The 12,942-nt window shown below is 51.4% G+C and overlaps 1 protein-coding gene across 1 annotated transcript in view; it reads right to left on the bottom strand.

The window, feature by feature from the left end:
* KDM2A (lysine demethylase 2A) overlaps positions 1 to 12,942 on the bottom strand; it is a 51,287-nt gene that overhangs the window by 36,424 nt on the left and 1,921 nt on the right. Inside the window, exon 3 of the mRNA XM_064452937.1 lies at positions 12,747 to 12,851. Within this exon, the coding sequence (XP_064309007.1) occupies positions 12,747 to 12,851 (105 nt within the window). The remainder of the gene's footprint in view (positions 1 to 12,746; positions 12,852 to 12,942) is intronic.

Genomic DNA, 12,942 nt, shown 5'->3' with positions numbered 1-12,942 from the left:
GCAAAGGAGCTGACAGTCGGCTGAAGAGAACCAGAAGACTACTCTCCTGTGGGGTGGGTTTTTTTTTGTATTTTTGAGAAGAACTAGTACAAGGTCACATTTGAAAAATAAAAGAACAAACCGTCCTTTCACTGGAAGAGCCTCACATATTTACAGAGTGTAACCAACAAACACCACAGCATTTTAGTCACGTCCTGTCCTGTCTGCTGCCATTCCCTCCCCGATCTCCCATCATCCCTGATCTCCCGGTCCCCAGGAAGCCTCCTCTTGCTGTGCCACAGCTCCTTCCACTTCAGGAGACCAGAGCACCCCTCACTTCTCCTCACCCTGTGCCTCCTCCTCTTTGCTTTTCCAGTGCAGCTTGCCTGGTTTGAAGCCTCCCACAACCCTCCCTTATTCCTTTGGAGGAAAGATCTTGATGGGAAGAATGCAGTCATGTTTCGCTCCTGTTTCTGAACTCCCTCATTGCAAACTCCCCTTGCCCCAGGCATTATAACTTCCACCTGGCTCCCAGCACACGTAATGGAGCAGCGTGACTTACCAGTGGACCTCATGCATTCACCACTGCGCTTCCTCACCAGGTGCCTCCTAGCCACCCATCCCTTTGTAGGTTTTACTTTGCTGAAATGCCACCAAATTGGTAATAAACCAACAAGCTCAACTCTCCCCAGTTTATGGATTTAACCTCTCACATACTTTTACAGCAATTGGCTATGGCTCTTCTCTAGGTAAGTCCAGACCTTCAACATCCAAAGTTGTTGATGGGTGTTTTAATCTTGAGTGAGTACCTGTGGCAAAGAGCATTGCCCAGAATTCAGCCTTCAAGACAACATGCTGAGATCTGCCAGAAATTAACAACCAACCCCCAAAGGTCACATGAGATCCGTTATATCAGTGGGAAAGGGCTCCATTTCTCTGGGGAGGCACAAGGCAAAGGCAATCCCTGGCAGGAGGACGGCCAAACACGGAAGCAGCAAGGCAGATGCAGGGCAGAGCAGGTGCCAGTGCCAGTAGTGACTATGCAGGGAAGACACTCCCTTGCAAGTATTTTCAGACACAGCGTGAAGAACCAAGGCACAAAGATTATGACATCCAATCAGCAGTCTGCCAGGTTACTGCTTATCTTAAGCACAAGAGCTTTTCCTTTCTGTACTTCTCTCCTCCAAGCCTACACCTCCCACTTCAGCTCCGGGTCTAGGCTCTAAGCTCTGGTCCATACATTAGCAGGGGGCTAACCTTAGCAGCTCTGCATGCCCTATCCACCAACAATGACTCTCTAGATAAAATAAACTAACCTAACTCTTTTTCTGCCTGATTTCATAACAGAAACTCAAGAACTAACCCAGCAGGCTTAATCCAGGTTAAGTGTCCCTCATCATCTCCTGTCTCTCAAGACCTGGCGAGCAGAACTGGCATATTCCAGGTTGCACTTTCCTGGACAAAGACAGACTCAAAGCACCAGGCTGAGGAGTGAACAGGAACCTCCGCAGAACTGGAGTCCTTCCAGGCTTCACGGCTCTAGGAGGGATTCCTATCACGAGCAGGGCTGGCAGCGTTTCAGAATGAGCAGGGAGAACGCTTTGGTTTGCACTTTTGGGTTACGAAATTGGATGTACACAAGGAGTAACTGGGGAATTGGAGCAAAGCTGAAAGAGGCAGGTGGGGAGAGACAGCACCAACGGGCCAAGCAGGACGGCCAGCAGCTGCCACCAAACCACACACTGACCAGCCGCAGCAGCAAAACCACGAGACAGAGGAATGTGCTAGACCACATCGCAGACGGGCAAGTCTGGCAACAGTCCGAATAAAGAAACACTGCTCCTACGAAAAGATACAGCTTCTCACTCCAGTCACCTGCTGCAAATTTCACATGCAGCCACTGTCCCAACCAGCTTTTATGGCACTACTGACCCTCGGGCTGCCCATACCCACCACCAGCCGTAACACCCCGGTGCCTGGATAAATCCTGCCTGGATTCTATGACAGCTTGAAGCAGCTCACGAAGGACCATCAAATCCTCCACCACGCCACATTCCAGGACTGAACACTGACCCTCTGAGCCACGCAGACTGTGTTAAAAGCCACTCTGATGTTCAGCCTTGTTACTTCTCAAGTAGACTGAGCAAACCCCTTTACCTCCCACCCCTTCCAAACCAGAAGAAATCCAAGGAAAAAAAACCTGCTGTGTAGAGTCCTTTCCCTGACAGGGTGTCCACAGCCCATGTGCTCCGCAGACAGGTAGATGAGCATTACCAGCTCTGCTAGTCTTTTTGCTTTGTATAGGAAGACAACAGAGCACCCCCAAAAGGGAACAAAGTAGACCAAACTTTTCCAAAAAGGCAGGTTTGAAAATTACATGCACTGAGCCCATTTTCCCACTGGGGAAAGAGTGGACTGTTCACCTCCAGGCTCCTGAGCCCTCACAGACCAGCGGGCAGAGACCCAGCAGAGCCGGCACAAGGGACAGACGGAGCCACATCCATTTGGGGAGAGAGGCGCAGCTGATCTAGCGTTAGCAGGTCACCACTATGCAACTCCACTCCTTGCTGGGACAGGCAGAGCTCCTCTCTGCCCACGACACAGTGGGGGTTCAGAGGACTAGCTCGGATTTTTCATCAGGGAAGAGCTCACCCTCCAAACTTCCCAATGCCCCAACCCAGCTCTGGAGAAACCTGTTGCCAGTTCTGTCCCACCACACAAACTGAACAAGGGCGGACCACAGGAGTACTTGGGTCCCAAAAGCACAGGAAGCTTTGGGGTTTGCACTGCAATTCCTGCTAAGCTGATGCTGTCCTTTAAAAAAACAGCAACAGGTCACCTGAATTGCAGGCTATAGGGCCTAGGATGCTTATGAAGAAAGAAAACAACCCAGGGCCATTGGGAAGAATGTGGACAGTGTGTGAAACCATTACTAGGAAGGAGACTTCCTCCTTGCTCTGCACTGTTACACCATCACTGTACACACTCCCTCCCTCTTTGCTCCACAAGAAGCCCAGTACTTGCCCCTTCCTTACTCCAAATGGGGCAAAGGGGTTTAGGAGCTCAGTGACACGCAGCAATATTGTTGCACGGTGAATCAGAGACACTGAGGCAGTCTAACCGTAAAGGAGCATACATTGCTGGCCCTCTCCTTTCCACTTCCTCCATTCCACATCAATCCCAAGATTACAGCTCCTGAGAGCCAAGGGAACACAGGAGAGCAAGGGGGGGGAAGCAGGGCACTCTTGGACTGGACAGCACAGGCCAGCCTCTTTGTATTTTTAAATACAGGCTTTTCTGCTCTTACACTTTGACTGTTCCTCCAGCATTCGCTTCACTGTCTCTCCAAGTCCTGTAGCACTGCCTTTCTTTTCTCTCACCCTGCAGACTTCCACTGCTGCCTCCTGAAAAGTTAGGCAACATCAAAAGGACCATTCCCTCTGCATAGCTCACCTGTAATGAGAATGCACCTCACCGGGACCTGCTTCTCTAGGAAACAGTTCTATCAAGCAACATCCTGATCCTTTCACCGAGTGACCCCTTCTCCCAAACTCTGTCAGGACTGGCTAAGACACGACAGCACAATTCTGCAGTCAGTTCCCGACCCTGAGGACCAGCGCTAACAAAAACCACAGATGATGATCACATCCTGGAGCCTCTTCCTTGACATAAAAGGGTGCGGGGTGTGTGTGGGGTGGCTTTATTAAAACTCGTTTGTGTGCAGTGTGATACCTAAAACATGTAAGACCCAGGGAAGGATGAAAAGCACCCAGTGTTCAGTGTACTGTAGGGAGGAAAGTTTACCCCTCCACTCAGGACCTCACCATCTATATGAACTTTTCTAGTTGACAGCAGTAAAAGCTGCCAGTCCCTGCCCACAATGGCTTGCTCATACACAAACACATCACACACAGCACCATGAACCACACCTCAGCTCTTCTGGCAGCAAGGATGCCATGCGGATTTGCACCCTCCCAGGCACCCAACCTGGTTGGAAGCACTACAGAGAGTGCCTCCCCATCAGACTACCACACAAGCACAAACCCACCTACCCTTTCTTACCACCTTGCTAATCCAGCCAGATCCCAGCCCAAAACCTCCCCCGTTCCAAGTTCCTGGGACTTCCACAGGGATTCACAGTCCCTGGACAGCCGGCTCAAGCTGTTTACTACTGGTACTGTTTCTACAGCAACAGAGATGCACAAGGATGGACGTGCAGAAACAGAACATAGAGAAACCCTGTCAAACGGATCCATCTCCTCTCGCCCATCACGGCTTCACAGGCTACACTTTGTCACCAGGTTTATCTGAACCATCTCAAGTGCTGGCAAGCAGCACCTGCGGACAGCTATGCATCTTCCTCACCTGGTTCCCAGGAGCTGGGAAAAAGAGGTAAACAGGGAAGATGAGCAAACAGAAAACTTCCAGCTTAGCACATCCCTTCTGGTCTCTCCAGACTAAGCTCCAGGCTATATAAGCAGAGCTCTTCTAGCATCAGTGACCAACAGCAGCTCGCGCTCATTCTCGTTACGCCATCCTGCAACCTGTGATTTCCCCATCAGATGAGCAAGGACAAGTCAAAATTAGAGCCAGCACAGTCCAACCGTTAGCACACAGGCTACCCCTAGATGGGTGGGGGACACGCGACATAGCGTTTCCTAACTGCCCAGGATGCAACATGACGGTGACAGAGCTTTTGCTCCTAGAGCTGCTACACGGCAGCACTGACAGGACCTGAGAGGTAGCGGGCTGGAGAGCGAGCAGTAGAAACACGCTCTCGCTGCTCCTTGGCTCTCAAGAACCAGAAGTCATGACTGTCCTTGACAAGGGAGATCTGCAGGTACCTGAAGGTGAGCATCACAGGGAGTTCAGACCACTGCGGAAAGGGAAGAAGAACACCAAAGTTCCCTACAGCCCCCAAGAGGCTGACACCCTACTGTAAAGCCCTCCAGAAAAGGAATCAAGCCTGGACCAGCACTTATACCTCAAAGAGCTCAGTCTGCAGCTCAACTAGCTTGAGACCATCCAAGACAGAAGACAGCTGTGACACTGACTTCAGTTTTTTATTGACAGGCTTTTTGACGACCTATTTGTACAACTGCAGTCACAGATAGCTTCTTAGCTTCAGCTGAAATGGTCACATCCCCTTTTCCAAACAGGGGCTTATGCCTGCTCCGTCCCGGCGGGAGGGCTCTGCACAGATTTGCTCCGTCTGACCCCCACCATGAGAACAAACTTACCCGAGGTCCCAGGTTCTCCAAAACAACTGGAGACACTTACAGTTGAGACACATGCTCCCCACCCTCCTTGCCTCCCAGTGCTTTTGACAGCTTTGTACCTTTGGTATCTATTTACGGGCCCCATATTCCTACCACGGGGTTTGCTCTTCCACTTGGCTCTTTTGCTTTTCCCAAGGCAACCAAGCAAGATCCTTCTCTGCTCTCGGCTCCCTCTCCACAAGGACCAAGAATAGGCAGGATGTCTGGTAAGGCAGATCTGCTCAGCTACGACTACTCCTGCTCTCTGAGCACACCGGTACATGCTTCGGTGCAGCAGCTGCCCCCAACCAGCTCCTGCCACAGGATTGCACTGCAGATGCATCATCCACTGCCACAGGTGCACGACAATGTGCAGTGATTCAGCGTGATATGCCATGTTCCTCCTCACCTTCTACCTCTTCCACTTGCCTTTAACCTCTTCAACCCAAATAAAAGCAGATCAAGCACTGTGTAAGAAAGCCTGTGAACTAACAAGTTAACTCTGGCAGCAAACTGAGCTTTCCAGAGCTCAGGCTGCCCACTCAGAGCTCACCCATCGTTTCCTCCTCTGGAATCAGCAGCACTCCTGTCATCGGCAGCGCCAGACGTCTCACCCTTAAAACAAGTAATTGCTTTCCCTCACATGTTTTCAGAGGACAGTGTTAGTACACCACCTTGTTTCTCCACCTTCTGAGCATACCACCACTTCCCCCACGTGTGCCACCTCTCCCCAAAACCCAGCCAATGACTTGTAGACCCCTGTCTCTGTGGCTCCTGACATAATTAACCAACAATATAAAGATACTGGGGGCATGGCGACTGCTCTCCTAACTTGTTAGTGTCACCTCCAGGTGGGATAACCCTGTGAAAACCTACTCCTACTTATTAACAGAAGACATAGATGTGACTTGCAACTATTGTTTGGTAACTCACAAGTAACTTCAAGTGTTCCTGCACCATCTGGCTGCTCGCTCGCTGCAGCTTCCAGGACACGCTCAAGGCACAGCCAGGCTTGGGACAGTAAGAAACCAGCAGAGATATTTACCTCCCACGTTCCTCTCTGCTGACACAGAGCATCATCCCGTTGGTTTCAGGGACGTATTCTCCCAGGCATCAGCACACTCTTGCATCTTTCAGGATCTAGATGCTCACAGGGATTTTGAAAGCTTTCCACAGATAGCCTGCAGTTGCTGCTAGCTTCCACCAAAGAGCTCCCCAGATCAAATCCGAACAGTCCCTAAATTATTTAGATCTCAATTATTACACCTGGGTCATTTGGAATGACTCATTTATAGTGCCTTCAGTTGGAGGCAGAGGCATGTGGGAGAGATTAATTACCCTACTTGCACAGGTCCTGTCTAGACTAGGAAATTGAGGTGCATCCAGCAGACCAGCCATATTTGGCCAGACAGGGTTTCGCGTAGGGCACACAGCAGACAAACTCTGAGCCCTCTCAGGCAACAGGAGGGAGCATCGCTCGACAGGGTAAGGGATCGCCAGCGTCAGATTTCAAGTGGGGGGCTGATGTACAACCACCCAGATTCTCACCCCAGTGCACGTGGCTAGTCCCATGCTTCAGTACCTGCGGGAGCTACGCTGGTAGCCTCACCCCAGCACACACGTATGCATCCCACGTCCACGGAACCAGCTCTGGAAAGCCAGTAACCAGCAGGACTGGCCTCTGTCAAGCACACCATGATCTGAGGGTGACAAACACCAGCAAGGGCAAGGGATCATTACCTGGTAGTGGGCAGCACTACAAGGAATACAAACAAGAAGTCGGGCTGAATGTGACGGGGAGGCATTGCTCCTTGCACCCCACTGTTGGGACAACAAGAGCCATTCAAGACAGCAAGGTTGACCAACACAGGGAGGGCAGGCAGCTGCGTCCTCCTCCTTGCTACCTTACCAGACACAAGCGGTGTCCTGCCAGCCCACAGCCTGCTCCCCGCTGACCTCCCTCTCTCAGCTTTGAGAGCATCTATCCCCTTGGCAGCGTGAGGATAAGGGCTGGAACTTTGTCACAAGCACAACTTGAATGCTAACACGCGTGGGCCTTCCTGGCCCTATGGGGTTGCATCCTGCATTTGACATGACCCATCCTGTAGAAGGAGTTTGGTACCACGGATACGAATCACTTGGAAACCCAAAGATTAGAGCCACTGTGACTCTGGGCACCCGTCAGAGCCAGCCTGGCCATCCCTCAGGCACAGGCAGCGTGGCACACCGGAGCGTGCTGGTGCCACTCCATGCAGCGGCAAGAGAAACCCTTTCCTCCACGCTACCCAAGCTTCACCCCTCAGCTGATGACTCCACATACTGTAAAAGCTCATGTGAACTCTTGCCTGGGGGGTAGCGTGGACACCAACATGTAAGGACAGGTTTACTAACTGCTGTTTACAGGAGAGGCCTCAGTTTTTGGCTGGTAGGGACAGGCAGAGGCCTCCTCTCAAATTTCATGTAAGGATCTGACCAGAGGGCAGGGCAGTGCTAAGGCAGGACACAGACTGCCCCAAGCGATGGGAGAGACAGCATTTCACAACTTGTCTCCCCCCTCATCTCCCATATGCTTGAGCACCCAGAGCACTTATCGGCAGCTGGGTCTCCCGCCTCCTCCACAGGCCCATTTCCCTCCATAGGCATCACAATAATCTCCAACAGCCAAACCAAGGGTGCCACTGTACCCAGCCAGGGACGGTCACTCAGGGCCCAGGCACCGCAACACCTTCAGCAGGAGCCGCGCCTGAGCCCCGGAGAGCCCCCGCAGCCCCGAGGGAGGGTGCAGCTCAACCGCAGGCTCTCTCCAGCAGCAGAGCCAGTTTAAGAGGTTCTTACCCCACCCTGTCTCCTCATCTCAGACTGACACCTCTCCGGTCTTGTCAGATTTGCTGGCGGGGCAGCCAGCTCGCTAGCCCAGCGCAGACAACAATTTGGATTAGATGCCCTCCCCTGCCAGCTTTCATCTAGGGCATGATCCACAAGACCCCGAAGCAGCATTCAGCTCAGGCGCATCAGCTTCTGAGACGCTAACAGAGGGAGGGCGAGAACTTCTTAAACCAGCTCTGCCACACCAGCAATCCTAACTTGGAACCACACCCTGAGATATAGACTGCTGACTTGACAGCAGCAGAGAGACCACGCCGGGTAGGATTTGTCACTGGGGTAATGGCACCCTCCCGCTGTGCTCCCCCAAAGCCGTCCTGAAGCGATCCAACGCTGCTGCCCTTTGCTCCTCACCCTGAATACTGTCACTGAAAGGGTACGGCACTGCTTCAGTGATGCGCTAATCCCAACTCATAATTCATGGAGCCTTGCTAGTCTTAGCTCACAGTAAAGGCCTGGCAGAATTAGCCCTGGAGCAGACAAAAGGCGAGAGATTTCCTCACACTTCTAGCACCCAGGAACACTCAGTGGCTCCGCTGCAGAAGGGCGGGCAGACACCAGCCCTGCTTCCCACTGAAGAACCCTTCGGCAGCTCCACAGATTCACACAGATGTGGATGGGTGAAGTGGCTTTGTGGGTGGTGAAGGCTGGAGTAAGAGAGAAACCCCTCCTCAGCGGAGCACCACGCACACAATCATTGCTGCGGCAGCGAGGCAGGCACGTCTCACCTCAAGCACGGCAAGCACTTCTTTAAAAAGCGTTGGGTCAAACAGCCCCTCTGGCAGCTGTTTCCAGAGATGTACTGGTCAGTTGACTGAACAGCTCCCAAGCACCACCAGGAGATTCCTTTCCTGCTGCCCCTCCTCACCCTCGATGACCTAACACAGATCTAGCCTCACCAAAAAATGAAGTTACATACGTGCAACAGTTTCTCCTCAGTCTCAGATCACCTCATGGAGAACCTGGTGAGTGCCAAGGTGGTGCACGGCAATGCACTCTGTGAGGAAACTGTCCGGACAGCCTGAACCAGGCAGAGTACCTGAGCACCACAGCACCAGACCGGCTGAACTTCTTTTTCTCCAGAGCTGTTAGTCCCTAGCCAGAGCTGCTTGTGTTGCTGTCCCTGCCTTCACGAAGTCCAGGCTCCAGCTCCAGGCGCCAGCATGCCCTTGGCCTCTTTGTTGGGAGCTGAACAGCTCGGTGTGACACAGGCTGGGTGAGACCACCCAGCGACAGTCAGCAGGAAGACTCCTGAGTCTCAGAGTGGGACCATCACATTGTTAGTGCCAGGGCTGGACTCTGTCACTTAGGCCGCAGGATACAATAGAGCATTTCAGCTCCTCGATTAAGGGCCTGCAAAACATGCATCTACAGCTTATAAAGCTGGCACCTCAAAACCAATCCCCAAAGTACTGCCTCATTATAGAGATGAGGAGCAGACACATATATGCAGGCTTAGTAGAAAACCACTCCGCAGCGCCTGACAAGTCCTGTCCTCTGCTACTGCCAGTGCAGGGAGGCCCAGCTGGATCTCTGGGTGAGGAGCACAGATATCCCTGAACCCGCTGCTGTGCGCGCTCTCCCCGCTCACACAGCATCGTCCACAGGCTGCCTTCCCCTACCTGCGTCAGCCTCCCAGAGCTCACCAGGGCACATCATCTTCCACAGTTTAATTGTTTCAGATCCTCCCAACGATACCCCTGAGTCCAGACCACCTCACCCAGGCCTTTATAATCTTGGGAGTCGTGGACGTAGAGCCCGAACTAGGAAACAAGACAGTTAGAGCAGTGTGACCCACCTAACGTAAGCGTCATTATACTACACAGGGATGGGTGACATGGCAGAGAATCCTTGTAGGAGTGTGACTGTGCCTGAAGCAGAGGTGAATTTCTCCTCAAAACCCCCATCTTTCACCAAGACTGACAAACCCGTTCATAAAATATACATAGATCTAATTTTTGTGGAATCAGAGGAAGGTAACAGTATTGCTCACTAAAAGTCACAGAAAACACTCAAGACTTCTTCCACACCCTGGTGGAAACCAAAGGTTGGGGTGATTACCTGGACACACCAGATAGCAAGCTTCTTTCGCCATCTTAGGCCACTGGTACCTGGTTGTTCGTATCCGTGGTACCTTCAAACCACGCTACTCGCCCATGCAATTAATTCAACTCTTTCATCACTATGAACTATTCTGGCCAAGGTTGTTTGGCTCAGGCTCATAAGAATACTATCATATTTGGGTTTTTTGTTTTAAATATATTTACTCTTGCTATCACCCACACTGATACCCAGTCACACAGAAGAAACAGAGCTTACAGCAGCAGAAACATACTGTACTACCAACTACCCATTTTCCTACCTAGAACTTTTAATGTGCACATATTAAAACCAACTCCCAAGACCAAGGCATATGTAGGAGTAGGATATTCAAATAAGTAATATTCAGCACTTTTGCTTTCCTGGATAATTCACCCACGATACCTTGTTCTGCAAGGGCCAGAAACACTAGTGAAGAGAACAGCTCCCCACATTTCAAAGCATGCGTCTCAAAAAAAAAAAAATCTCTCAAAGGTCCTTCAAGAAGGGAGCATCACTGACACAGCAAGAGTGTGTAACAAGCTGGAAGTTCCCAGGAAAAGCCAAGCAGGAGGCATGAACCAAGCATCACCTACCACACAGGGGTCACGCCTCCTCCTCCTCTCGGCTACGGGCCAGCAGAGACAACATGCACGGGGCCACAGCAGCCTAGGTGAGCCTCATCCCCTGCTTGCTGCCCATGTGCCCTCCCAAGCCCCTTAAGCACGCAGCCCATCAGCGTGCGGCCATTTATCCAGCTTAGCACATTCTGTTGGGAGTACAGGCCACCTACACTAGGACAGCAACCCTTCCTCATGATTTTTATTTGTGAGATTATAAGTATTTTTAAACTGGTAAATTCCTGGCCACCAGTCCCCTTAATCTGCCCTCTCTTTGTCCAACCATTTTGGGTTACTTCAGCCGGTCAAAGCGTAGCTACGATCATAGTTTAACCAAAACCTGAAGTTGGCATTGCCTCCAAGAGACACTATCCTGCCAGCCTGACTGCTGGCCACAGAAATGGTCACTTCCCAGTCAAACCAGCACCCCGAGCTGTGTGCTGCACAGTTGTGGGAACAAGTACGTCAGGACAAGGGAGGGGGTGAGATTGCTGCTTTTGGCAGCATTGCCAAATTAAAGCATCCACCAAAGCACTTGGGGAAAACAAGCCAGCTTGAAGGGCCCACAGATGTGTTACAGTTTGGGTGTTTGTTTTTTGTGTTTTTTACCCCAAGCACCTTCTCAAAAGAGAAGATTAAAAACCACTTCAAGTCAGAGTCACTTCAGGTTCCCAAAGCAGGCTAAGGCGCCTGACTATAAAAGTCTAGATGCACATCACCAAATCATCTAGTACAAGAATCCTCTCTGCAAAGAGTAAACACGCAATAGCCACCAAGCCACACCAGAAAAGGAGCGCACCTTCAGTAAACCAGGTGTTTGGACAAACCATGGCCTATGCAGTATCCTCCGCTCCACAGGGACCAGTGCTGGAGTAACAGTTTCCACCCTCACAAGAGGGTTTCCTTGCCTAGGCCGCCTACAAGGCACATGTTGGCTGCAACCCCGCAGCACCCCTTCTACGGCCAGGCACCCAGCAGCAAGAACTGCTCGCTCTTGAGGGCAAAGCTTAATGCCGAGTACCATGCTGCCTCACACCAAATGATTTCAGAGTATTAAAGGATAAGGATTTACCTTTCCAGACAGCACCTTGAAGGCGAGGGTACCTTCACTGCTGTGACTCAGAGAGGAACTCCATCACAGCTTCAGCTATCACAGCGCTGACGCTCGCCCTTCCCAGGGGTTTTACAACTGCCACAACACAACGTGAAGCAGACCTGCAGGAGACACAGCAGCTTCCCTCCTTCCCTGGGAGTATCATCTCCGACTCTCAGAGCAGCTGCTCCCAAACCGCTCACAGTTATGGCCCAACTCTCAGTGCAGCGGCTTCGCGCAGCCCACTGAACAGCAGCGCAAACATCAGACAAACCAGAGCTCCTGACGGGGCCTAACTAGGACCCGACTTTTGGAACAGCTCCCTCCGAAAGAAAACACCAGGAGAAGATATGTGCACAGGCACAAGTAAATTTGAGCTTGAAGCTGAAGCTGGTTTTCTCAGATTTCGCAGCACGCTCAAATCAAGTCCAGGCCGACGCAATGGTAATACACTGTGTTTTCACAGTATTTTCTCGGCTTTTATAATCACATAGAGAAAACCTGCTGTGCCACAAGCTACATCAACACTCATTTCATATTTCCATCCAGCAGCTCCGCAAAGTATTTTACCCAGACGCAGCCCCCGACCCTCCCCTCTCCCAGACAAGAGTTCAGTATCCAAGCACCCGTCATTAGGGCAAACTCTGTGACACAAATGGGACCCATGAAGCCATCTAACCCACCGCCAGCTGAGCTAACACCTCTGGACAGGCTGCAGTGATCCACCACAACACTTTTATAGGATGCCTAAACCTGTTGCCAGGAAAAGCCTTTTCTTTCTTCGGTTGCAACGGAACCAAGAACAGAATATGATCGTTAAGGGCCAATACTGACCAGTCTTTGGCTGTAACGGATCCTTTCTTCCTCAGGCTCCATTTCCGACTCTTCTGAGGAGAGTGAGAAGGACACTCCAGGACTGCTGTCTTCCTCCTCTTCCTCCTTTGAAGTCAGAAGGAAATAGTGAAGCAGGGCACACAGACATGAGACGCCTACATCCCTCATTTCTTTGCTCATTTTGAGGCCGATTCCA

The sequence above is a fragment of the Phalacrocorax carbo genome, chromosome 5 (assembly GCF_963921805.1).
Source record: "Phalacrocorax carbo chromosome 5, bPhaCar2.1, whole genome shotgun sequence".
NCBI classification, from domain to species: domain Eukaryota; kingdom Metazoa; phylum Chordata; class Aves; order Suliformes; family Phalacrocoracidae; genus Phalacrocorax; species Phalacrocorax carbo.
Note: the sequence above shows the minus strand (reverse complement) of the source record. Positions and strands in the feature narration are given on the sequence as shown.